Raw genomic sequence first — 23,842 nt, 5'->3', positions numbered from 1 at the left:
GCAAAACTCAGTTTAAAATTGTTTGGCTAATTGCATAATCTCTAATGTACAGTGAATAAATGTTAAATCCATAAAATGTTTTTGTTTAATACAATTTAATCAACATAAGTCAAGTATGTCATTCTGAAGCAAAGACAGGTTTGAGAAAAAAAAAACAAACAAACATTCAAGACAACCTAAAGTTTTACAGGCTTCTTAAAAAGTTGCTATCTAGAGTTTTCAGTTGAAAGAAAAGAAGACCAAGACAACAATAAGCGTGCAGATTGAAATTATTCAGCTCATTACAGAGAAGCTATACTATACTCACACAATCAGGTTTATGTTTATTAAATAGACATAATTTTATGTTCATCTTTGTGTTTTATGGACCAATAGAAACCATTCTATATCTTTAGATTTTTGTTGAAATTAGCAGGACGCTGCTCATGTCCGGTTTATGCAAAATGTCCTTTTAGTGTGATGTGTATTCGAAACCACTGTCCTGCTAAAAAAACCATATGCTCCGATGCACACCCACAGACACACACACAAACTTGTCTCACTATCTTTGCCGGGCTTTTTCATTGATTTCTATTAATTTATACGGCCTAACCTTGACCCATACCCTAACCATTACGGGTTCATCCACAAGCCCTAACCTTAACCTAAACTCAGTTCACAACATAGTCCTAAACGTGACCCCTGACCCAAAAACAGCAATTCCCCTCATACTCCTGGGCAGGGTGATTGGCTCCTTCATCTCAAACTTGGGTCCTTTACCAGAAACCTGGGAGCTTCAGTGTTCTTCTTAGCTGTTAAAGATTTTTATATATCTGTATTTGCCTGTATTTGCCTATTCTATTTTAATTTTACTGCTGCTTTCAATTGTGTGTGCAGCTCTTTGATGACCTTTGTTTGTTTTTTTTAAAGTAATTTTAAAATTAAGAGGTATATATAATGAAGGAATGGTATGTTTTTTGAAAAATAATTTTCAAAAGGGGTTTTTTCTGAGTGAATAACCTATTTTGTATATCAGTAAAAGTTACAGTAGCCTTTTTATCTTTATTTTTTTGTTTTTATTTGTTTAATTTCATTTGGTATATCCTCTCTTTTTAAACTCTCTATGTGTGCATATATCCTCTGCTATACTGTGTTTAAAAAGAAAAGTCAAATATAACTTATCATGGTGGGCTGTCCAGTCCACTCCTGCTGGCTTTCATTCAGTGCACCTTCGAAACCACTGAACTGCTCTCAGCTGCCGACCCTGATCTCCTCCACACAGTGATTCCTGTTACTGCAACACCAGTTTATTTTAAAAGTAAACTTTACTTTATTTGTCGGCTGAATTATCGGGTCTCCAGATTCTCTCCAGACATTACACAACCAAATGTTGTTCTAAAGACATTTATATTTTTGTTTTAGATGCTTGGTTTTCCGTTGTTCTGTGTCCATTGTTCTTGTGTTTTGTGCCAAATAATTAGAGATACTAAGTTTTGAATCTTAAAATTTCACCTATATTTTAATTAACTTACATTGCATCAGATGTTGTTGCAAAACCACTAGAATAAGATGCTTGTTAAAAAGTTTAATTGTATTTAATGTGGTCAGAGCTTTGAAACCATTTGCTGCAACAAGGTATAAAACCAATAAAGCTGTCAGGAACAACAAAGCAATGACAAAAAAAGCAACAACAACAAAAAAAAAACAGCTTTGAGCCATATTTCTAGATCATCCTGGATAAGTTATCTTATAGTTAGCACATATAAGTAGCTCCTTATATTAGGTTCCCTAGGTACCCCCTGGGAGCTCAAATTCTCTACTTATCTCACCCTGAAGGTGAGATAAATAAACCTTTATCTGTCATCCTGTCAAAGTACCCCCTCTAACTGTTGGAATGGAGCTGAACGAGTCTGCTGACCAACAACTAGCAAATGGAACAAAACTAGAACCACCAAAAGGCCGAAATGATGGAATGGACAGACGTAAAGTGTGCCATCATCCAAGAAATTTTCTCAAATGATGATTGTGGTGTTGTTGGTTCATCTGCTCTTTAATTTAGACTTTGGGGTTTTATGTTCCTGCAAAAAATTTAAAAATCTGCAAACAAAATGTTAAATGTTAATATCTCCTTATGCGTACACTTGTAGCTTAAGACAAAAGTTAAAGATTTAATTTGAGCCTTCATCTGTCCCATGATGATTTGGGCCACATGGTTCCATTATCACAGTGGTGATAACTAGTCTACAGTGGTCGGTATGACCAGAAAAGTCTTCAGTCTTTTTAGCATCTATATCCATGCTGGCACAGCTTCACTTATGCATTGTTTGATATCATGACCTTATGGTCTTGGTCACACAACATTGTTTTTCTAAATTACGGTAAAATGTTTTTTCTGACCTATATTCAAAATATGTGCTATTCATATTGAAGATGATACAACATTTCTACAGTTGCTTAATATAGAATAATTGTCATGTATGAGCAAAATATTCTGGTTATACCAAAAATTACACTAGTCTCCAACTTCAAGTGGAACTGTGGCCTATCTGAAATAATTAAGTCGGAATAGTTTTTTTTTTCCATTGATCAAATATCTTAAAAATGATAGTTTACTAACTCAGCCTCAATTTATCTAAAGAATGGTCAGAAGCTGGGTTTTTATGTATAAACTTAAAAGTTCAATCTATAATTCAATAGGACTTTTTAATAAGAGTTGTGTAAAAGAAAAGTTATTCTGTATCAAATACAAAAGATTTCTTTCTTTACAGCCACATACTAAGGGTTTTAAGCACAGAGACAAGAAAGAGATTATTACTTAAGATGCAGGGACAGATGTAAGACACATGAACAGGTAAATATTACTAATTTCAGTCATAATTCATATTTTAAATATTGCTTTTTAAAAAGTTAAATTTCCCCATGCAAACTTTATTTCACCTCCAAGCTCTTCTAAATGTATTATAAATGTTTAAAATCTAATCATATTTTATAACTAATAAGGATTAAAGATAATAGATGCACATATGTATAGCCAAATGAAATAAACAAATACAAAGAGAACCTTTTTTTTTTCAAAAAGAAATACTGTTTTATTTATTTATTATCTTATTGCAGGAGAAGAGGCTGTCTAGTAGTACTGCTTTCTCAGGGAGGCCACCACTACATCCAGGAACTTCTGGAAAGCTGCATGGACATGGGGGGTGAAGGCTGCACCCATCTGACTAGCAACAACAATGGTCAGGCAGTCTGCCAGGAGCTGCAACAGAAAACAGCAGGGGTCAGAAAGCAGAAACATCAACAGCAGTGCTGGGATCACTAGTAGGGAACAGCCTTACATTGAAGTTGTCAGGGTCAACTTGCAGCTTCTCAGAGTGCAGCACGCTCAGATCTTTGTATGTGGTCTTAATGTCATCCATGTTCTTCACAGCTTTCTCCAGACCTGCGAGGACAACCTTTCCATGAGCCGCCACTTTGGGGTTCGATGTTATAGCTGCCGCATTGTAGAGGTTTCCAAAGCTACCAAAGTACCTCTGAGTCCAGGGGTAGACGATCAGACACCTGAGGAGACATGAGCATGCACGTTTCATTTACAGATATCACTGCTTGTTTTGCAGAAACATAAAATAATTATAAGTCTCACCTGGAGAGAGCAGCTGGGCCAACAACATCATAATCAATTTTGGAGAAGATGTCCTGGATGGTGGCACGCTCAAAGTCTGTCCATTTCACCATTTTGGCTTTTTTTGTTTGGTCGTTCCCTTTGTCAGGTGTGGGTTAAACAGGCTCAGGATCTCCAACTTTTAAACAGCCAGTTTCTGCTCCTCCCAAAGTTATCTGATGGGTGGAGTTATGTTAGCTTCTTGATACATTGATTTTTGGAATTGATAAGAAAACACAAAATGAGTAACATTAGCACGCAAATCGTGCTAATGGTAAAAAAAATGTCTCCAAGTTTGACAATTTTTTTTTAAAATACATTTCACATGTATTTTATGATTGCATTACATCAGTGCATTATCAGTAACACTAAACCTGAGCTTGACGGCAGAAAATCAGCTTTTATGAAAAAGTGCAACGTGTCTGAATGCAACTTTCTATTAAAACTTGAATCCATTAAAATAACGGCTTATATTTGGATGCTAATATTGCAGCTTTTTAAGACATTCATTGTGCTTTCTTTACATGTTAAAAAGAGGAGAAACAGTATCAGATAAATGAATAAGCAATTGTTTATTGATTTATTGTTTATGAGATAAACTGCAAAAGTCAGGGCAGAAATAGCTAATTTTAAAAGAACAGATTGTAAGTTGTTAAGATAAATTTATACAAGACAAGTAGCAGATTTCAATGGGCTCTGTGTTAAATAGAGAGTAATACTGTTACTTAATTTGAATTTTTTTTGTTAAAAGCTGAAATAAATGACAAGGAAACATTTTAATCTAGATTAAATTAACTTTTGAAATAGTGATTTTTTTTTTTCTTTTTAGCTGAACCAGATGCAAAATCATTTATGGATGTTTTAAACTTTTAGTTCATTCAGTCTGAGAGTTACTCTTAAACAAAGACTAAATAAGTCAGCTCTGGGTGTAAAAAAAATCTATTCTTTTGTCAGCAAAATACTTTTTAAAATCTTACAACCTTGTAAATTTATTTAAGTTATAAAGCTTTGTAATAACTGTGTTTAATAAAAAAATAAAACATACAAAGGTTATTTTCTTAAATTTTTGACACATTATTAACTCCTTAAAAATCAAGATTTATCTATGCTGAGAGCTGAAGAGACATATAAATCGAATCTCTGAATATGTTTTATTTCTGCAGGGTCTGCTTCCTCACAAAGTGCTGTTAGATCATTCGAACCTTTTAAGGGTGATAAGGCAGCACTGATCTGAACCATCCCTTCTTTACTTTTTCATTATGGTCAAACTACTATGCCTCCAATCTGTAGTGTTATTTTTCAAAGTTATCTTTTGTGAAATCTGGAACTATTCCTAAAAATATCTGGGGCTAGCCCAGGTCTAAGAAAGCCTTAGTCTCGGGAATGAAGGGCCACAGTTTTATTCTTCCAGTCAAGATTTATAAAGCACAAGACATGAAGCACATCGAAGCAACCTTTTTTTGGAAAGTTCCACTGTTTTTGAAACATTTTCTCTCCATAGAGGCTTAATAAATAGATAAATACATTTTCAATGTTGATTTACAATGTTTGTAAAGCCTAAGAATTTTTTCTCCCCTTTTAAGTATAAAAGGTAAAATCTAAATTGCTACTTAAGAATGGGAAACTTAACTTTGATTCTTCAATATCTACTGGCCTATTTCTTTTTTTTTTTTTTTAATATGTAAAGTCAATGAATTTTAACTTGTGTCTCCTTGAAACTTGGGTCCCCAGGCTGACGGTTACTCTTCAGTTTTGTCCTTATCTCATATCTCAGCTGGAACACCTCTGACTGCAGATATGTCAGAGGTGACCTGGGAGGGTCCCTGTCCTTCTCCGGCTATAAAGACCTCCTATGTTTGTGCTAAACACCACAGTCAAACTACATCCTCAGGCAAGATGAGTCTCTCAGCCAAAGACAAGGAAACAGTGAAGACCTTCTGGGCAAAAATTTCCTCCAGCGGTGATGCCATCGGAGCAGATGCTCTGTCCAGGTATATACAGCTCAAAATTGAAACACAGAGACTATATTTGATGCACGTGTTTATATGTCCTTTGATTTTCACAGGATGCTGGTGGTTTACCCACAGACTAAGACCTATTTCTCCCACTGGAAGGACCTGAGTCCCGGTTCTGCTCCAGTGCTGAAGCACGGAGCTACAGTGATGGGAGGAGTTGGAGAGGCTGTGGCCAAAATTGACGACCTGTCTGCAGGTCTCCTCAGCCTCAGTGAGCTGCATGCCTTCACTCTGAGAGTTGATCCCTCAAACTTCAAGGTACGAAGCAGCTTTTGCCGTCATTGATTGAAATTCAAAAGACCTTAAACAAAAACTAATGTTGGGATTCTAACACTTTATTTTACTCCACAGGTCCTCTCACACAACATCCTTGTGGTTTTGGCCCTTATGTTTCCCAGTGACTTCACCCCTGAGGTCCATGTAGCTATGGACAAGTTCCTCGCTGCCGTGGCTCGTGCTCTGTCTGAAAAATACAGATAAACCTTTGTCTGTTCTCAACTTTAATAAAATGCTCAACTGAGTCAAATCTTTGCTGGTGTTTATGTGGTGCATTTATATTTTGGTTTGTTAATTCTAAAAATACATAGTTATTTTGATTGCAAGAAAGAATTGAAGAAAGGACTAAATATTCAGCTTATACACATGTAGAGGAAGCCTCAAATCCTTTTACAGTGTTTGGTTCTACAATGGTGTTTTAGTGCCTTCTAAGTTTATCAAGTGACTTCCAAAAAGGTATTTTCAAAGAAACGTTTGCAGTTTCTGTTTTGTTTATTATAATCTTTCTCCATCATCAGCTAAACAAAACGGCTACTGCAATTAAAAACAGTTTACAGAGGTTGAAAGTCTGAAGATGAAGGGAAAATGCCTATAAACTGTAAACACAACATGTTTACCTGCAAAAACATTTAGTTCTTAATAACCTCTTGAAGATGATCTTAAAACAGATATTCCTACCATAATTGTGTTTCACAACATCGCAGTGGGGTAAGAAGGGCTAACTTGTTGAAAAATGGCATGTTTTTAATGCTTCTGTATTGGTAAATATATTTATAATCAACAATTTACAACAGCATCTGGGAAAAACTTGGGATTTGTATAGCATTTATAAAACCCCGTTACGTGTGTATAACTGTAAACTTTCAAACCCATGAAGTTATCTTTACTGATTTCAATGCCATTGGAGGACTATTAAAGCCATTTAAAAAAATAATAATAATTTTTTTTTATCATATTGATTAACTTAAGGTGTATTCAAACATTTAATTAAAACTGTTTCCTTTGTCACAAGAGGAACTCATGACAAGTAAAAAAAATATCAGATCAAATCTATTTTTGGAGTTATACTTTATTTTGTTGTTTTAATTTTCCATCCTATTTTTCTGTTATAAAAATCAGGTATTAGGACTCTCTTTACCCTCAACTTGTGAAAAAAAAAATAGAACAAATCTACAGTGTTTTGACTTTTGACATTATTGTGCAAGGTTCAGTCTAGCACCTTCTTCCTGTCATTAAATGAATTAAATTAAATTTTGAGGAAATGCTGTCCGTTGCAATTCAGAAAACTTTCAAAGAAAAGCAGAGAAATTTAATAGCAGGCCATATTATATTTTATAGCAAAAGGTAAAATTGCTACATGCTGTTTAGCCTTACCATCTTGCTTTTTATCACTCCATTTAGAGAGATAACATTCTTGATATACATTTCTATGTCTCTGCTGAAGCATGAGTTCACAGAGCAAAAAATAAAAAACCCTCATTGAATATTATTATTTTTACAGAGGTGTAAAAAGTATTAATGTGTATTACTCAAGTAGGAGTAGAAATTCTACTTCACAAACTCTTTTGTAGAGTTAAGAGTTTCAACATAAGCTTTTTACCAAGGTAAAAGTGTAAAAGTACTATTCTTAAAACTACTTAAAGTATAAAAATAAAAGTAATATAGAAAAAATTGAATGCAAGAAAAAAAGAGCAGATGCTTTAAACTTCCTACTGGTTACTGCTCAACTGTATTAAAGAAAGTTTTCTTTTACAATTTTCAATTACATATATATAAATGAATATAACTCTATTTAATAGGTGTTATGTAAATAGAAAAGTAATTCTGTATTAAAATACAAAACTTTTCCTTCTTTGCAGCCGCATACTAAGGGTTTTAAGCACAGAGACAAGAAAGAGATCATTACTTAAGATGCAGGGACAGATGTAAGTGAACAGATAAATATTACTAATTTCAGTCATAATTCATATTTTAAATATTGCTTTTTAAAAAGTTAAATTTCCCCATACAAACTTTGTTTCACCTTCAAGCTCTTCTAAATGTATTTTAAATGTTTAAAATCAAATCATATTTTATAACTAATAAGGATTAAAGATAATAGATGCACATATGTATAGCCAAATGAAATAAACAAATACAAAGAGAACCTTTTTTTTTTCAAAAAGAAATACTGTTTTATTTATTTATTATCTTATTGCAGGAGAAGAGGCTGTCTAGTAGTACTGCTTTCTCAGGGAGGCCACCACTACATCCAGGAACTTCTGGAAAGCTGCATGGACATGGGGGGTGAAGGCTGCACCCATCTGACTAGCAACAACAATGGTCAGGCAGTCTGCCAGGAGCTGCAACAGAAAACAGCAAGGGTCAGAAAGGAGAAACATCAACAGTAGTGCTGGGATCACTAGTAGGGAACAGCCTTACATTGAAGTTGTCAGGGTCAACTTGCAGCTTCTCAGAGTGCAGCACGCTCAGATCTTTGTATGTGGACTTGATGTCATCCATGTTTTTCACAGCTTTCTCCAGACCTGCGAGGACAACCTTTCCATGAGCCGCCACTTTGGGGTTCGATGTTATAGCTGCCGCATTGTAGAGGTTTCCAAAGCTACCAAAGTACCTCTGAGTCCAGGGGTAGACGATCAGACACCTGAGGAGACATGAGCATGCACGTTTCATTTACAGATATCTCTGCTTGTTTTGCAGAAACATAAAACAATTATAGTGAAGTCTCACCTGGAGAGAGCAGCTGGGCCAACAACATCATAATCAATTTTGGAGAAGATGTCCTGGATGGTGGCACGCTCAAAGTCTGTCCATTTCACCATTTTGGCTTCTTTTGTTTGGTCGTTCCCTTCGTCAGGTGTGGGTTAAACAGGCTCAGGATCTCCAACTTTTAAACAGCCAGTTTCTGCTCCTCCCAAAGTTATCTGATGGGTGGAGTTATGTTAGCTTCTTGATACATTGATTTTTGGAATTGATAAGAAAACACCAAATGACTAATATTAGCATGCCAATCGTGCTAATGGTAAAAAAAAAGTCTCAGAGTTTGACAATTTTTTTTAAATACATTTCACAAGTATTTTATGATTGCATTACATCAGTGCATTATCAGTGAAACTTAACCTGAGCTTTACGGAAGGAAATCAGCTTTTGTGAAAAAGTGCAACGTATCTGACAGCAACTTTCTATTAAAACTTCACTCCATTAAAATAACGGCTTATATTTGGATGCTAATATTGCAGCTTTTTAAGACATTCATTGTCTGTTCTTTATATGTTAAAAAGAGGAGAAACAGTATCAGATAAATGCATAAACAATTTAAATTGTTTATGCATTTATTGTTTAAGAGATAAACTGCAAAAGTCAGGGCAGATAAAGGGAAATTTAAAAGGAGAGCTCGTAAGTTGTTCAAATAAATTATTTTTGAGATTGAGATTTTCTTTTTTAGCTGTGAAGTCAATGAATTTTAACTTGTGTCTCTTTGAAACTTGGGTCCCCAGGCTGACGGTTACTCTTCAGTTTTGTCCTTATCTCATATCTCAGCTGGAACACCTCTGACTGCAGATATGTCAGAGGTGACCTGGGAGGGTCCCTGTCCTTCTCCGGCTATAAAGACCTCCTATGTTTGTGCTAAACACCACAGTCAAACTACATCCTCAGGCAAGATGAGTCTCTCAGCCAAAGACAAGGAAACAGTGAAGACCTTCTGGGCGAAAATTTCCTCCAGCGGTGATGCCATCGGAGCAGACGCTCTGTCCAGGTAAACACAGCTCAAAATCGAAACACAGAAACTATATTTGGTGCATGTGTTTATATGTCCTTTGATTTTCACAGGATGCTGGTGGTTTACCCACAGACTAAGACCTATTTCTCCCACTGGAACGACCTGAGTCCCGGTTCTGCTCCAGTGCTGAAGCACGGAGCTACAGTGATGGGAGGAGTTGGAGAGGCTGTGGCCAAAATTGACGACCTGTCTGCAGGTCTCCTCAGCCTCAGTGAGCTGCATGCCTTCACTCTGAGAGTTGATCCCTCAAACTTCAAGGTACGAAGCAGCTTTTGCCGTCATTGATTGAAATTCAAAAGACCTTAAACAAAAACTAATGTTGGGATTCTAACACTTTATTTTACTCCACAGGTCCTCTCACACAACATCCTTGTGGTTTTGGCCCTTATGTTTCCCAGTGACTTCACCCCTGAGGTCCATGTAGCTATGGACAAGTTCCTCGCTGCCGTGGCTCGTGCTCTGTCTGAAAAATACAGATAAACCTTTGTCTGTTCTAAACCTTAATAAAATTATCAACTGAGTCAAATCTTTACTGGTGTTTATGTGGTGCATTTATATTTTGGTTTGTCAATTCAAAAAATATATATAATTATTTTGATTGCAAGAAAGAATTGAAGAAAGGACTAAATATTCAGCTTATACACATGTAGAGGAAGCCTCAAATCCTTTTACAGTGTTTGGTTCTACAATGGTGTTTTAGTGCCTTCTAAGTTTATGAAGTGACTTCCAAAAAGGTATTTTCAAAGAAATTATTGCAGTTTCTGTTTTTTTTTTAAATAATAATCTAAAAGGGCTACTGCAATTAAAAACTGTTTAATGAGGTTGAAAGTCTAAAGATGAAGGGAAAATGCATATAAGCTGTAAATACAACATGTTTACCTGCAAAACCATTTAGTTCTTAATAACCTCTTAAAGATGATTTTAAAACAAATATTCCTACCATAATTGTGTTTAACAACATCGTAGTGGGGTAAGAAGGCCTAATTTGTGGAAAATGGCATGTTTTTAATGCCTCTGTATTGGTAAATATATTTATAATAAACATTTACAACACCTAGAAAAACTTGGGATTTGTATAGTATTTATAATTAATTATGTTAAGTGTGTATAGCTGTAAACTTTCAAACCTATGAAGTTATCTTTATTGATTTCAATGCCATTGGAGCATTGTTAAAGCCATTTAAAAAAAAAAAAATATATATATATATTTTAATCATATTGATTATCTTAAGGTGTATTCAAACATTTACTTATCACTGTTTCCTTTGTCACAAGAGGAACTTATAACAAGTAAAAAAAATCAGATCAAATCCTTTGTTGTTGTAATTATAAAGCACTTTTGTTACTGTAAGATCTGTCAATTTTTTATTGTTATAAAAATCAGGTATTTGGTCCTCCATACTCTTTACCCTCAACTTGTGAAAAGAAAAAACAGAAAAAATCAACAGTGTTTTGACCTTTGACATTATTGTGCAATGTCCAGCATCTTCTTCTTGTCATGCTATGTAAATAGAAAAGTAATTCTGTATTAAAATACAAAAGATGTCTTTCTTTGCAGCCGCATACTAAGGGTTTTAAGCACAGAGTAAATGAAGAGATCATTACTTAAGATGAAGGGACAGAGGTAAGACACATGAACAGGTAAATATTACTAATTTAAGTTATGATTCATATATTAAATATTGCTTTTTAAATAGTTAAATTTCCCCCTTAGACACCTTTTTTCACCTTAAAGCTCTTCTAAATGTATTTTAAATGTTTAAAACCAAATCATATTTTATAACTAATAAGGATTAAAGATAATAGATGCATATATTTATAGCCAAATGAAATAAACAAATACAAAGACACACTTTTTTTTCAAAAAGAAATACTGTTTTATTTATTTATTCTCCTATTGCAAGAGAAGAGGCTGTCTAGTAATACTGCTTTCTCAGGGAGGCCACCACTACAGCCAGGAACTTCTGGAAAGCTGCATGGACCTGAGGGGTGAAGGCTGCACCCATCTGACTAGCAACAACAATGGTCAGGCAGTCTGCCAGGAGCTGCAAGAGAACACAGCAGGGGTCAGAAAGCAGAAACATCAACAGCAGTGCTGGGATCACTAGTAGGGAACAGCCTTACATTGAAGTTGTCAGGGTCAACTTGCAGCTTCTCAGAGTGCAGCACGCTCAGATCTTTGTATGTGGTCTTAATGTCATCCATGTTCTTCACAGCTTTCTCCAGACCTGCGAGGACAACCTTTCCATGAGCCGCCACTTTGGGGTTCGATGTTATAGCTGCCGCATTGTAGAGGTTTCCAAAGCCACCAAAGTACCTCTGAGTCCACGGGTAGACGATCAGACACCTGAGGAGACATGAGCATGCACGTTTCATTTACAGATATCTCTGCTTGTTTTGCAGAAACATAAAACAATTATAGTGAAGTCTCACCTGGAGAGAGCAGCTGGGCCAACAACATCATAATCAATTTTGGAGAAGATGTCCTGGATGGTGGCACGCTCAAAGTCTGTCCATTTCACCATTTTGGCTTCTTTTGTTTGGTCGTTCCCTTCGTCAGGTGTGGGTTAAACAAGCTCAGGATCTCCAACTTTTAAACAGCCAGTTTCTGCTCCTCCCAAAGTTATCTGATGGGTGGAGTTATGTTAGCTTCTTGATACATTGATTTTTGGAATTGATAAGAAAACACAAAATGAGTAACATTAGCACGCAAATCGTGCTAATGGTAAAAAAACAAAGGTCTCCAAGTTTGACAATTTTTTTTAAATACATTTCACAAGTATTTTCTGATTGCACTACATCAGTGCATTATCAGTGAAACTTAACCTGAGCTTGACGGCAGAAAATCAGCTTTTGTGAAAAAGTGCAACATATCTGACAGCAACTTTCTATTAAAACTTCACTCCATTAAAATAACGGCTTATATTTGGATGCTAATATTGCAGCTTTTTAAGACATTCATTGTCCTTTCTTTACATGTTAAAAAGAGGAGAAACAGCATCAGATAAATGCCTAAACAATTTAAATTGTTTAGGCCTTTATTGTTTAAGAGATAAACTGCAAAAGTCAGGGCAGAAAAAGATCATTTTAAAAGGACAGCTTGTAAGTTGTTCAAATAAATTATTTTTGAGATTGAGATTTTAAGTAATTTATGGATGTTTTAAGCTTTTAGTTTATTCAGTCTGAGAATTACTCTTAAACAAAGACTAAATAAGTCAGCTCTGGGTGTAAAAAATCTTATTCTTTTGTCAACTACATACTTTTTAAAATCTTACAACCTTGTAAAATTGTTTAACTTATGAAGCTTTGTAATAATAGGCTTTAATAAAAAAAAAATAATACAACGGTTATTTTCTCAAATTTTGGACACATTATTAACTCCTTAAAAACAAAGTTTTTCATCCTGCTGAGAGCTGAAGAAACATATGAATGAAACTGAATCTCATAATATGTTTTATTTCTATAGGGTCTGCTTCCTCACAAAGTGCTGTTAGATCATTCTAACCTTTTCAGGGTGATAAGGCAGCACTGATCTGAACCATCCCTTCTTTGCTTCTTCATAATGGTCAAACTACTATGCCTCCAATCTGTAGTGTTATTTTTCAAAGTAATCTTTTGTGAAATCTGGAGCTATTCCTAAAAATATCTGGGGCTAGCCCAGGTCTAAGAAAGCCTTAGTCTAGGTAATGAAGGGCCACAGTTTTATTCTTGCAGTCAAGATTTATAAAGCATAAGACATTAAACACATTGAAGCAACCTTTTTTTTGAAAACCTCCACTGTTTTTCAGACATTTTCTCTCCATAGTGATTTAATAAATAAATAAATAATTTTCAGTGTTGATTTAAAATGTTTGTAAAGCTTAAGAATGTTTTTCCCCATGATCTTCAGTTAAGTATAAAAGGTAAAATCTAAATTGCTACTTTAGATTGGTAAACTTAACCTTGATAATTTAATATCTACTGACCTACTTTTTTTTTTTAATATGTGAAGTCAATGAATTTTAACTTGTGTTTGTTTGAAACTTGGGTCCCCAGGCTGACGGTTACTCTTCAGTTTTGTCCTTATCTCATATCTCAGCTGGAACACCTCTGACTGCAGATATGTCTGAGGTGACCAGGGAGGGTCCCTGTCCTTCTCCGGCTATAAAGACCTCCTATGTTTGTGCTAAACACCACAGTCAAGCTACATCCTCAGGCAAGATGAGTCTCTCAGCCAAAGACAAGGAAACAGTGAAGACCTTCTGGGCGAAAATTTCCTCCAGCGGAGATGCCATCGGAGCAGATGCTCTGTCCAGGTAAACACAGCTCAAAATCGAAACACAGACACTATATTTGATGCATGTGTTTATATGTCCATTGATTTTCACAGGATGCTGGTGGTTTACCCACAGACTAAGACCTATTTCTCCCACTGGAAGGACCTGAGTCCAGGTTCTGCTCCAGTGCTGAAGCACGGAGCTACAGTGATGGGAGGAGTTGGAGAGGCTGTGGCCAAAATTGACAACCTGTCTGCAGGTCTCCTCAGCCTCAGTGAGCTGCATGCCTTCACTCTGAGAGTTGATCCCTCAAACTTCAAGGTATGTAGCAGCTTTTGCCATCATTGATTGAAATTCAAAAAAACCTTAAACTAAAACTGATGTTGGGATTCTAACACTTTATTTTACTCCACAGGTCCTCTCACACAACATCCTTGTGGTTTTGGCCCTTATGTTTCCCAGTGACTTCACCCCTGAGGTCCATGTAGCTATGGACAAGTTCCTCGCTGCCGTGGCCCGTGCTCTGTCTGAAAAATACAGATAAACCTTTGTCTGTTCTAAACTTTAATAAAATGCTCAACTGAGTAAAATCTTTACTGGTGTTTATGTGGTGCATTTATATTTTGATTTGTCAATTCTAGAAAGATATAGTTATTTTGATTGCAAGAAAGAATTGAAGAAAAGACTAAATATTCAGCTTATACACATGTAGAGGAAGCCTCAAATCCTTTTACAGTGTTTGGTTCTACAATGGTGTTTTAGTGGCTTCTAAGTTTATCAAGTGACTTCCAAAAAGGTATTTTCAAAGAAATGATTGCAGTTTCTGTTTTGTTTATAATAATCTAAAAACAGGAGACAAATTAAATAGCAGACCATATTATATTTTATAACAAAGGATAACATTACTACATGCTTTTTAGCCTTACCATATTGCTTCTTATTATTCCATTTAGAGAGATAACATCCGTGATGTACAGGTGCTGGTCATAAAATTAGAATATCATGAAAAAGTAGATTGATTTCAGTAATTCCATTTAAAAAGTGAAACTTGTATATTATATTCATACATTACATACAAACTCATATATTTCAGATGTTTATTTTGTTTAATTTTGATGATTACAAATGACAACAAATGAAAATCTCAAATTCATCATATCAGAAAATTAGAATATTGTGAAAAGGTTCAAAATTGATGGCCCCTGGTGCCACACTCTAATCAGCTAATTAACTCAAACCACCTGCAAAAGCCTTTAAATGGTCTTTCAGTCTAGTTCTATAGGCTACACAATCATGGGGAAGACTGCTGACTTGACAGTTGTCCAAAAGACGACCATCGACACCTTGCACAAGGAGGGCAAGACACAAAAGGTCATCGCTAAAGAGGCTGGCTGTTCACAGAGCTCAGTGTCCAAGCACATTAATAGAGAGGCGAAGGGAAGGAAAAGATGTGGTCGAAAAAAGTGTACAAGCAAGAGAGATAACCGCACCCTGGAGAGGATTGTGAAACAAAACCCATTCAAAAATGTGGGGGAGATTCACAAAGAGTGGACTGCAGCTGGAGTGAGTGCTTCAAGAACCACCACACACAGACGTATGAAAGACATGGGTTTCTGCTGTCGCATTCCTTGTGTCAAGCCACTCTTGAACCACAGACAGCGTCAGAAGCGTCTTGCCTGGGCTAAAGAGAAACAGGACTGGACTGCTGGTGAGTGGTCCAAAGTCATGTTCTCTGATGAAAGTAAATTTTGCATTTCCTTTGGAAATCAAGGTCCCAGAGTCTGGAGGAAAAGAAGAGAGGCACTTCATCCACGTTGCTTGAAGTCCAGTGTAAAGTTTCCACAGTCAGTGATGGTTTGGGGTGCCATGTCATCTGCTGGTGTTGGTCCATTGTGTTTTCTGAGGTCCAGGGTCAACGCAGCCACATACCAGGAAGTTTTAGAGCACTTCATGCTTCCTGCAGCTGACCAACTTTTTGGAGATGCAGATTTCATTTTCCAACAGGACTTGGCACCTGCACACAGTGCCAAAGCTACCAGTACCTGGTTGAAGGACCATGGTATCCCTGTTCTTAATTGGCCAGCAAACTCTCCTGACCTTAACCCCATAGAAAATCTATGGGGTATTGTGAAGAAGAAGATGCAATACACCAGACCCAACAATTCAGAAGAGCTAAAAGCCACTATTAGAGCAACCTGGGCTATCATAACACCTGAGCAGTGCCACAGACTGATCGACTCCATGCCACGCCGCATTGCTGCAGTAATACAGGCCAAAGGAGGCCCAACTAAATACTGAGTGCTGTACATGCTCATACTTTTCATGTTCATACTTTTCAGTTGGCCAACATTTCTATAAATCCTTTGTTTTTATTGGTCTTCAGTAATATTCTAATTTTCTGATATGATGAATTTGAGATTTTCATTTGTTGTCATTTGTAATCATCAAAATTAAACAAAATAAACATCTGAAATATATGAGTTTGTATGTAATGTATGAATATAATATACAAGTTTCACTTTTTAAATGGAATTACTGAAATCAATCTACTTTTTCATGATATTCTAATTTTATGACCAGCACCTGTACATTTCTATGTCTCTGCTGAAACATCAGTTCACAGAGCAAAAAATAAAAAACCCTCATTGAATATTATTATTTTTACAGAGGTGTCAAAAAAATGAATGTTCATTACTCAAGTAGAAGTAGAAGTTCTAATTTAAAAACCTTTTTGTATAAGTTAGAGTTTCAACTTAAGCTTTTTACAAAAGTAAAAGTGTAAAAGTACTATTCTTAAAACTATTTAAAGTATAAAAGAAAAAGTAGTGCAGAAAAAATGTAATGCAAGAAAAAAAAAGAACAGATGCTTTAAAACTCCTACTGGTTACTGCACAACCCTATTAAAGTCAATTTTTTTTCTAGAATTCTGGATAATATAAATACAAAAAAAAAGCTTAGGTAAAAGTTCAAACTGTAAGCTTTACTTTCAAAGCATTTATATCCATGTCTGCTTCCAACCAAGCTGTAAGCCTCCCTCTTCACCGCATCTCCACCGTCATCCTCATTTTTATCTGGCTACACACCTCCTTTGGCTTCTACCACCAGAGTCAGACCCCAGAGGGAAGATGTAACACTCCTTGTTTAACTGCAGAGTAATAACTTCATCACCAACTCCCTAATTGTCAAAGGTAAGATAGTATTACAATAAGTAAAAAGGAAAAAAATATATTTTAATGGATAGTTTCTCCGTTTAAAAAATGTGAATAAATAAAATTTGCATAGCCATTTTAATGGATAAACTTGGGACAAAGCTGTTAAAACCTGGACATCTAAACATAAATCTATAGTGACATTTATTTATTAATGTTTTTTGGGTGACTCAAAAAAATGTTATTTTAGTTTTTATAAGATTTTTTATTATCAGTTGTTGTTTTAAAATTACTTTTTTTTCATATGAACAGTGGCTCACTTTTGAATTATATTTCCTGAAGAGACTTTTCAAGGTATTAAATAGATATCTTATGTAGAATTTTTAGATCGATATATCGCAATTATAAATAACACTGATGTAAGAAAATAATAGAAAATAGTGATGGTTTCATATTAAAGCATGCTTGATCATGAAGATGTATGCTGATATTAACCTGTCATACATTAATCTGGAGCACTAACAGCTGAAAAAGACCAATTAAAACAGCCATTGCTTTCGTGTTTATATTTCATGACTTTATTAACTGAAAGGCAGACAAAATAAATGGAGCATATCATCTGTCCTTCCCTGTCCCCCCAGTTTATCTGTACTTCTCAGACAGAGCCAGAGCCACAGCAGACAGGAACTTGTCCATGGACACATGGACCTCAGGGGTGAAGTCGCATTTTAATATTCTAATAGTTATCTATTTATTGTTTTGCAAGTATTTTGACTTGGTTAAACCAGTTGGAAACTATTGATCTACAGTAGGTCTTTGCATATATAATTATTTATTATACAGCCTGATAAAACAACGTCCACATTATTTTCATGAAATCATATTTTATTTACACGTTACAGTATTTTTATAAGACGTGCATTCTATTAGGTTTGGTTTAGCCTCCGGTATTTTTATGATCCTGAAAAAGTTAGACAAACCCAAACTGTGCGTCCTTTTATGCTTCACCTGAACTTATCAGATTCAAACAGCAGGACAGGAAAAAACTGTTTTCCTCCTTCTACTGAAAACAGTTAACATGCTCTTATATGGCCTCTGTTCTACTTTATGAGTGTTCTTTTGCTTTTACCTTAATTGTGTCTTTGTTACTATTTAAAGCATTTTGGCAAATTTACAGCTTTTAAATGTGTATTATAAATAAATTTTGTTTAAATGTGGGGGTGTTGAACAAGTGTTCATCTGTATTACGGAAATAAACTGAACTGAGATAAAATATTTCAGATAAATATAAAGAAACCCAAATGTGTATGCTTTTGAAATAATCTTCAGCAACAATATGTTTCATCTTGGAGGAAAATCTTGAATTTGTGATCTGAATAGCAGAATCCTCTTTACATTTACTCTCAGTTTTATTTGCAATATTTCTTAGTTAATTGCAAGGTCGAGTTAGACAGTTATTAACTAAACAGATTAAATAATTTTCATTTTGTAGCCTCATTCTGAGGTACAGTAAAGCAAATCATACAACACTAAAGTTAACCTAAATAAAATAACAATGTGTTAATCCACTTTTTCTACTCTAGGTAAGTTTCTTTTAATCAAAGAAAAAAATCAGTTAATTCACAATAAATACTTTGCATGTATCATATTTCTCCAAGTCTTGCTGTTTCTAGATATTTACCCACAGCATGTTTTTTTTTTTATTATTCACTAATTTTTTCAACAAATGGTAGTAAGCTTTTCTGACGCTTTAAACAGAATTTCACTAATGAATAGCTCATCTTTATCAACCTAAAAAAATCCATAAATCAATATTCCACCGGCCTCTTGCACTGCTCCACCCATCTGATAACTCTGGGAGGAGCAGAAACTGGCTGTTTATATATTGGATCTCCTTGGCCTTCTAAATCGCACTGGACAAAGGAACAACCAAACTGAAGAAGCCAAAATGGTGAAATGGACAGACTTCGAGCGTGCCACCATCCAGGACATCTTCTCCAAGATTGATTATGGGGTTGTAGGTCCTGCGGCTCTCTCCAGGTAAAAAAAATAATTTTCTTGTCCTATGAACTGTTTTCTTTGTGGTTGGAATTTTCTGTAAATGATCCTTTTTTATGTCTCCTCAGGTGTCTGATCGTCTACCCCTGGACTCAGAGGTACTTTGGTGGCTTTGGAAACCTCTACAATGCGGCTGCTATAACATCGAACCCCAAAGTGGCGGCTCACGGAAAGGTTGTCATCCAAGGTCTGGAGAAAGCTGTGAAGAACATGGATGACATCAAGTCCACATACAAAGATCTGAGCGTGCTGCACTCTGAGAAGCTGCAAGTGGACCCTGACAACTTCAATGTAAGGCTGTTCTCTACTAGTGATCCCAGCACTGCTGTTGATGTTTCTGCTTTCTGACCCCTGCTGTTTTCTGTTGCAGCTCCTAGCAGACTGCCTGACCATTGTTGTTGCTAGTCAGATGGGTGCAGCCTTCACCCCTCAGGTCCATGCAGCTTTCCAGAAGTTCCTGGCTGTAGTGGTGGCCTCCCTGAGAAAGCAATACTACTAGACAGCCACAGCAGAGGACAATTCATGCTCTGTTTCTTCTCATTTTTAGAAGGATGACTAGATAAATAAATGAGCACATTGAACAAATACAGTGGTTGTTTCTCTCTATTTGTGTCAATACCTCGTTGAGATATTTACAGTAGAATTATGTCTCCTATTCAACGAAATTTAAAATGGGTGTCATGTCAAAAAGAGCTATAAATACGTAAAAGCTGGCTTTGATGCTAGTTAAGTTATTACACCTGAATACAGAAACACAACCCTGTGGTCCTTATTGAATAAAATAACAAGAACAACCCACAGCAGAGCTGCAAGAGAACTTTAACATCTGGTAAATCATTATTTATGGATAAATCTTTTATTTATTTATAAGCTTATGATAATGCAGTCAATCCAATTCAATTTAAAGATAAAGCTTTATAGTTGTCAGAAAAAAACAAGACCACAGAAAAAAGCAAATTATTCCTCATTAGACCTAAACATAAAGGCTTTTAGAAGCATTGCAAAACATCACAAACACACTGAGTAAAGAGAGTTTTAGATTAATTAGGTCCAACCTGTTCTAGTTTAGGCTGAACAAAGTTTAATTAACATTTTCAGTGGTCAATCTGGAAATCAAATATATGGAGAATCTGAGCAATATGGATGGTTACTTACTGTCATCACTCCTGTAATGCAAAGCTTATTCAACACAGTTACTTGAGTTAAAGGTGAGAAGAGACCCAACATTGAATTAGAGACAATCTCACTAAAGTTCATAAAAGTTCTACTTCCTCTCTACTTGGTCAGTTTTTCTTTTCTGGTACTCTGATCTCCTTGCTATTCTTTTTGAAAGATCAGCTAAGGATACATTTAAGGCTTAGTTTAAATATAAGTGTCAAGGTTTGGTGGAGGTTTTTGAGGACACAAATGCAGAAATGACGAGGCAGAGATGAGTTTTGATGATTTAATTAGGGAATCCCACAGGCAACTGAAGTAAAGTCCAAAATACTGAAAACCACAAAATCCAGAAAACACACATGGGGAGCAAGGAGAAGACGAAGCAACAAAACAACAAGAAACCATTATTGAGGAACTGCAGAGGTGGTTTATAAATGGGGAGCAGGACAAAGGATGGGCTAATGAGCTGATATGGAGCAGGTATGAATTGAACTAACTAGAAGGAAGCCAATGAGAAAGAAAACAGGCACAAGGGGGCAACAGAGAGTAACTACAAAGTGCAAGACAATAAAACAAAAAATAAAACTAAGCAGAGGACTGAACTCTGACAAACAGAAGATGTGAGCTAAAATATATTATTACATTAAACTACAAAAATTGGGAGGAAAGGAAATGCTGCAGCTCCTTTCAAAAAAGAGATTATGTTGATCATGATGAACATGCTGTGTGGTAGAATAAAAAAAATGAAAGTATAGTAAAAAAAAAGATTGTTGCATGTGTTCAGACTCCATACTATACAGGAGTTGCTTGGAACAATTTTATGCTGTTATACTGAAGAAAGACTGTAACATAAAAAAGTGCTGGTATCATCACTGGGATATTTACTGCTGCATTTAGGTCAGGAGGACTATTAATTGTATCAATGTTCTTTTGAAAGTGAAAAGAGAGCAGCAAATACCATTTACTCCACTAAGTATTTATCCACTCTGAGCCCGGGGCGGAGCTAGAAGGGGGGCCAGGGGTGGCCATGGCCACCCTTAGCCAATCATTGGCCACCCCTGTGGCCACCCCTACCATTTTTCCCCCTATAGTACAGACGGAGGTAGCAGCAATACTCTCAAGTGGAATACTCAAAACATTTTATTTTTTCGTGGTTAATTATACACATCAATATACTAACATCAAAGAGGATAAGTACAGAATTCATGCTCTTTTTCAGAACTAGATTTTGTGTTTAATGGGGTAAAGAGACAAATATGTCTCTGCAAGTCATCTAGGAGTTTTCAGTGAAATCAAAGATAAATAACAATTTTGATAAAAACTTATCAAAGAATAAATTTATGTAGATATTAGTGATTGTAAATATCCATTTTACGCGGAATGTTTATTGATACAAGTAGGTAAGTAATGACAAATGAAAAGATTCACGCCACAGAACTCAAAACTGAGTTTTGTTCACTATAACTTTCATCTAGAAATTACGGATGTTTAAATATATGCGCTTATTTGTTAGCAAAGGATGTAGGAAAGTATAATTAGTCTTTATTTAGAAAATATGAATGTTTTGCTCATTAATTTTCCTGTTGGAACAGTGTAGATTGACCCTGAGGTTCTGGTGCCTAACCACTATCGGCCACCCTTATAAAAAATTTCTGGCTACGCCTCTGCTCTGAGCAAACACTGTTTGGTAGCTGCTTTTTTTTCTGTGTGTTTCTGTTTCAAACAGCAATGAGAGCTATGAATGATTAATTAAACCATTACTTAGAATACATTACCTCTGATTGTAGTATTTTCATGTAGTGATTTAACCAAAAATCCAGATAATTTTCATTGCTTTCCAGTTTAACACTAATTTGTATTGATAAATGAAATAAGCAGATGTTTTGCCCATGCAGCCTACAGATCAGACAGTTGGTCGGTAAAGTTGATCCCCAGTTCCTAATGTTGTATATTAAGCACACCTTTCCACTGGATCGATTATTTTCATTCCAACACCATAATGAAAGGGACGCTATAAGTATGTTGAAGCCTGGAATGGACTCCAAGACCATCACCAAGAAGTCTGATGTTATGGTGACAACTGATGAAATTTTTTTGAAGTGGAAGAAATATCAAACAATCATAGGGATACAGTGACATAGTATTCACATCTACGTGCTGATGAAAATAATAAAAAGGGTTCGGGGAAAAGGCTTGCAAGAAAGTGTGATTTGATCAGGTTTTTTGTGAAGAAGCAGCATTAAAGCTACAGTGTGTAATAACTACAGGGATATACAGTCAGAAATGTAATATATTATACATAACTATGTTATTTATCATCATCTACGAACTCAGCCTCTTAACCTTAATATTTGCGTTGCCTTAGAATTCGTTATTTATAATTACATGGAGGCAGACATCTTTGCGCTGCGGCAGCGCAGAGCCAACAAACTAGCGATTGCGAGATTGCCCATTACGCTCGAAAGTATATACGGCAAGTTGAGAGAGATGAACTGAGACGGTACTGAAATCTATACCCTACACAGACTAATGAAATACTATCCGTTAAAATATCTATGTAAACAAACCTCATCACTTGAGAAGGTAGGTGATGCGGACGTCGTTGAAGACATTTTGTCCCGTAACGCTCGCCGTACTGTTGGGGGGGAGAAGCGGTGGGGGGGAGATGTTCATGTTGCTGCAGTCTGACCGCTAGATGTCGCTAAAAATTACACACTGTAGCTTTGAGTTCCTATGCTCCACTTATCTGGAACAAACTCCCACAAGACTGTAAAAGTGCTGAAAGCCTGAGTTCTTAAAGTTAAAAATGCATTTGTTCATAGCTGCCTCTCACTGATGAAGTTAAACTGACAACTGAGGTATCATTATAAGGTTGTGGTACAATTGTTTTGTTTTACATATATTTTTTATCCTTATTTGCTTTCATTCTGCTTTTAATCTTCTTCTAATTTATTATCTAATTCACGTAAAGCACTTTTTTTTTTTTTTTATTGTCCATGTACTGAATTGTGCTATACAAATAAACTTGCCTTGCCAAAGGTAAAAGGATACTTCTCTGCAATGAGGAGCCAATGGACAGCACTGTGCTCCATAAAGTCTTCATGTGAACCTTTGCGAGGGAGAAAATAGTGTATCCTCTATTTATCTAGTTAATAACATGATTGTCCTTCCTGTCGTTATTTCCTGAATGCTTAAAAACTAACCGTGATCTTTATAGCACAATTTCTAAAATGATTCATACTTATAGCAAAACCACTCACTGAGTTTGCAAAACTTAAGCACAAACACTGCTTTACGATCAGTTGGCAATTTTGTAAAACACGCTTTTCAGAATTGTGGGTACAATCCACTGCACAGCACTCTTTGCAGAACTGTAAACACAACTCATTGCTTTGAACTCAATTTCCAAATGATCAACACACTCCTAGTAAAATTATATGCACATATGGGGCTAATATTTAACCTATTTTGCCAACTTTCTGGCACACTGTCACATGTTAAAACTGATTTAG

General features: G+C 35.7%; 7 protein-coding genes across 7 annotated transcripts; 4 read left to right on the top strand and 3 right to left on the bottom strand.

Annotated features, from left to right (window-relative positions):
• Nucleotides 1-3,041: 3,041 nt before the first annotated feature.
• Nucleotides 3,042-3,780, bottom strand: LOC119785296 (hemoglobin subunit beta-like). Its single transcript, XM_038287846.1, has 3 exons — nt 3,620-3,780; nt 3,315-3,537; nt 3,042-3,235 (listed from the first exon to the last, which is right to left on the bottom strand). Exons 1-3 carry the CDS (start codon nt 3,709-3,711, stop codon nt 3,107-3,109), a joined length of 444 nt encoding a protein of 147 aa, XP_038143774.1. The 5' UTR covers nt 3,712-3,780; the 3' UTR covers nt 3,042-3,106.
• A 1,639-nt stretch (nt 3,781-5,419) lies between these two features.
• LOC119785293 (hemoglobin embryonic subunit alpha-like) lies at nt 5,420-6,178 on the top strand. Its single transcript, XM_038287843.1, has 3 exons — nt 5,420-5,628; nt 5,703-5,910; nt 6,004-6,178. Exons 1-3 carry the CDS (start codon nt 5,435-5,437, stop codon nt 6,130-6,132), a joined length of 531 nt encoding a protein of 176 aa, XP_038143771.1. The 5' UTR covers nt 5,420-5,434; the 3' UTR covers nt 6,133-6,178.
• A 1,908-nt stretch (nt 6,179-8,086) lies between these two features.
• On the bottom strand, nt 8,087-8,819 carry LOC119785295 (hemoglobin subunit beta-like). The gene is made up of 3 exons (XM_038287845.1): nt 8,659-8,819; nt 8,350-8,572; nt 8,087-8,270 (listed from the first exon to the last, which is right to left on the bottom strand). Exons 1-3 carry the CDS (start codon nt 8,748-8,750, stop codon nt 8,142-8,144), a joined length of 444 nt encoding a protein of 147 aa, XP_038143773.1. The 5' UTR covers nt 8,751-8,819; the 3' UTR covers nt 8,087-8,141.
• A 657-nt stretch (nt 8,820-9,476) lies between these two features.
• Nucleotides 9,477-10,240, top strand: LOC119785292 (hemoglobin embryonic subunit alpha-like). Its single transcript, XM_038287842.1, has 3 exons — nt 9,477-9,685; nt 9,760-9,967; nt 10,061-10,240. The coding sequence occupies exons 1-3, from the start codon at nt 9,492-9,494 to the stop codon at nt 10,187-10,189; spliced, it is 531 nt and encodes a 176-aa protein (XP_038143770.1). The 5' UTR covers nt 9,477-9,491; the 3' UTR covers nt 10,190-10,240.
• A 1,322-nt stretch (nt 10,241-11,562) lies between these two features.
• On the bottom strand, nt 11,563-12,297 carry hbbe1.1 (hemoglobin beta embryonic-1.1). The gene is made up of 3 exons (XM_038287847.1): nt 12,143-12,297; nt 11,834-12,056; nt 11,563-11,754 (listed from the first exon to the last, which is right to left on the bottom strand). Exons 1-3 carry the CDS (start codon nt 12,232-12,234, stop codon nt 11,626-11,628), a joined length of 444 nt encoding a protein of 147 aa, XP_038143775.1. The 5' UTR covers nt 12,235-12,297; the 3' UTR covers nt 11,563-11,625.
• A 1,498-nt stretch (nt 12,298-13,795) lies between these two features.
• LOC119785294 (hemoglobin embryonic subunit alpha-like) lies at nt 13,796-14,561 on the top strand. Its single transcript, XM_038287844.1, has 3 exons — nt 13,796-14,004; nt 14,079-14,286; nt 14,381-14,561. The coding sequence occupies exons 1-3, from the start codon at nt 13,811-13,813 to the stop codon at nt 14,507-14,509; spliced, it is 531 nt and encodes a 176-aa protein (XP_038143772.1). The 5' UTR covers nt 13,796-13,810; the 3' UTR covers nt 14,510-14,561.
• Nucleotides 14,562-18,993: 4,432 nt separating this feature from the next.
• On the top strand, nt 18,994-19,757 carry LOC119785272 (hemoglobin subunit beta-like). The gene is made up of 3 exons (XM_038287820.1): nt 18,994-19,154; nt 19,241-19,463; nt 19,543-19,757. The coding sequence occupies exons 1-3, from the start codon at nt 19,063-19,065 to the stop codon at nt 19,669-19,671; spliced, it is 444 nt and encodes a 147-aa protein (XP_038143748.1). The 5' UTR covers nt 18,994-19,062; the 3' UTR covers nt 19,672-19,757.
• The last annotated feature ends 4,085 nt before the right edge of the window (nt 19,758-23,842 follow it).

Source organism: Cyprinodon tularosa, unplaced genomic scaffold (assembly GCF_016077235.1).
Source record: "Cyprinodon tularosa strain WSP-4 unplaced genomic scaffold, ASM1607723v1 ctg246, whole genome shotgun sequence".
In the NCBI taxonomy this organism is placed as follows: Eukaryota; Metazoa; Chordata; class Actinopteri; order Cyprinodontiformes; family Cyprinodontidae; genus Cyprinodon; species Cyprinodon tularosa.
The sequence above is the reverse complement of the archived record's forward strand: the minus strand, read 5'-3'. Positions and strand labels throughout refer to the sequence as shown.

Excerpts from the sequence above, each read along its gene's own strand:
- hbbe1.1 (XM_038287847.1), bottom strand. The coding sequence starts at position 12,234 with ATGGTGAAATGGACAGACTTTGAGCGTGCCACCATCCAGGACATCTTC. Across the intron at positions 12,057-12,142 it reads GGCCCAGCTGCTCTCTCCAG|GTGTCTGATCGTCTACCCGT; the intron begins GTGAGACTTCAC and ends ATGTCTCCTCAG. Across the intron at positions 11,755-11,833 it reads TTGACCCTGACAACTTCAAT|CTCCTGGCAGACTGCCTGAC; the intron begins GTAAGGCTGTTC and ends GTTCTCTTGCAG.
- LOC119785293 (XM_038287843.1), top strand. The coding sequence starts at position 5,435 with ATGTCAGAGGTGACCTGGGAGGGTCCCTGTCCTTCTCCGGCTATAAAG. Across the intron at positions 5,629-5,702 it reads GGAGCAGATGCTCTGTCCAG|GATGCTGGTGGTTTACCCAC; the intron begins GTATATACAGCT and ends TGATTTTCACAG. Across the intron at positions 5,911-6,003 it reads TTGATCCCTCAAACTTCAAG|GTCCTCTCACACAACATCCT; the intron begins GTACGAAGCAGC and ends TTTACTCCACAG.
- LOC119785294 (XM_038287844.1), top strand. The coding sequence starts at position 13,811 with ATGTCTGAGGTGACCAGGGAGGGTCCCTGTCCTTCTCCGGCTATAAAG. Across the intron at positions 14,005-14,078 it reads GGAGCAGATGCTCTGTCCAG|GATGCTGGTGGTTTACCCAC; the intron begins GTAAACACAGCT and ends TGATTTTCACAG. Across the intron at positions 14,287-14,380 it reads TTGATCCCTCAAACTTCAAG|GTCCTCTCACACAACATCCT; the intron begins GTATGTAGCAGC and ends TTTACTCCACAG.
- LOC119785292 (XM_038287842.1), top strand. The coding sequence starts at position 9,492 with ATGTCAGAGGTGACCTGGGAGGGTCCCTGTCCTTCTCCGGCTATAAAG. Across the intron at positions 9,686-9,759 it reads GGAGCAGACGCTCTGTCCAG|GATGCTGGTGGTTTACCCAC; the intron begins GTAAACACAGCT and ends TGATTTTCACAG. Across the intron at positions 9,968-10,060 it reads TTGATCCCTCAAACTTCAAG|GTCCTCTCACACAACATCCT; the intron begins GTACGAAGCAGC and ends TTTACTCCACAG.
- LOC119785296 (XM_038287846.1), bottom strand. The coding sequence starts at position 3,711 with ATGGTGAAATGGACAGACTTTGAGCGTGCCACCATCCAGGACATCTTC. Across the intron at positions 3,538-3,619 it reads GGCCCAGCTGCTCTCTCCAG|GTGTCTGATCGTCTACCCCT; the intron begins GTGAGACTTATA and ends ATGTCTCCTCAG. Across the intron at positions 3,236-3,314 it reads TTGACCCTGACAACTTCAAT|CTCCTGGCAGACTGCCTGAC; the intron begins GTAAGGCTGTTC and ends TTTCTGTTGCAG.
- LOC119785272 (XM_038287820.1), top strand. The coding sequence starts at position 19,063 with ATGGTGAAATGGACAGACTTCGAGCGTGCCACCATCCAGGACATCTTC. Across the intron at positions 19,155-19,240 it reads GGTCCTGCGGCTCTCTCCAG|GTGTCTGATCGTCTACCCCT; the intron begins GTAAAAAAAATA and ends ATGTCTCCTCAG. Across the intron at positions 19,464-19,542 it reads TGGACCCTGACAACTTCAAT|CTCCTAGCAGACTGCCTGAC; the intron begins GTAAGGCTGTTC and ends TTTCTGTTGCAG.
- LOC119785295 (XM_038287845.1), bottom strand. The coding sequence starts at position 8,750 with ATGGTGAAATGGACAGACTTTGAGCGTGCCACCATCCAGGACATCTTC. Across the intron at positions 8,573-8,658 it reads GGCCCAGCTGCTCTCTCCAG|GTGTCTGATCGTCTACCCCT; the intron begins GTGAGACTTCAC and ends ATGTCTCCTCAG. Across the intron at positions 8,271-8,349 it reads TTGACCCTGACAACTTCAAT|CTCCTGGCAGACTGCCTGAC; the intron begins GTAAGGCTGTTC and ends TTTCTGTTGCAG.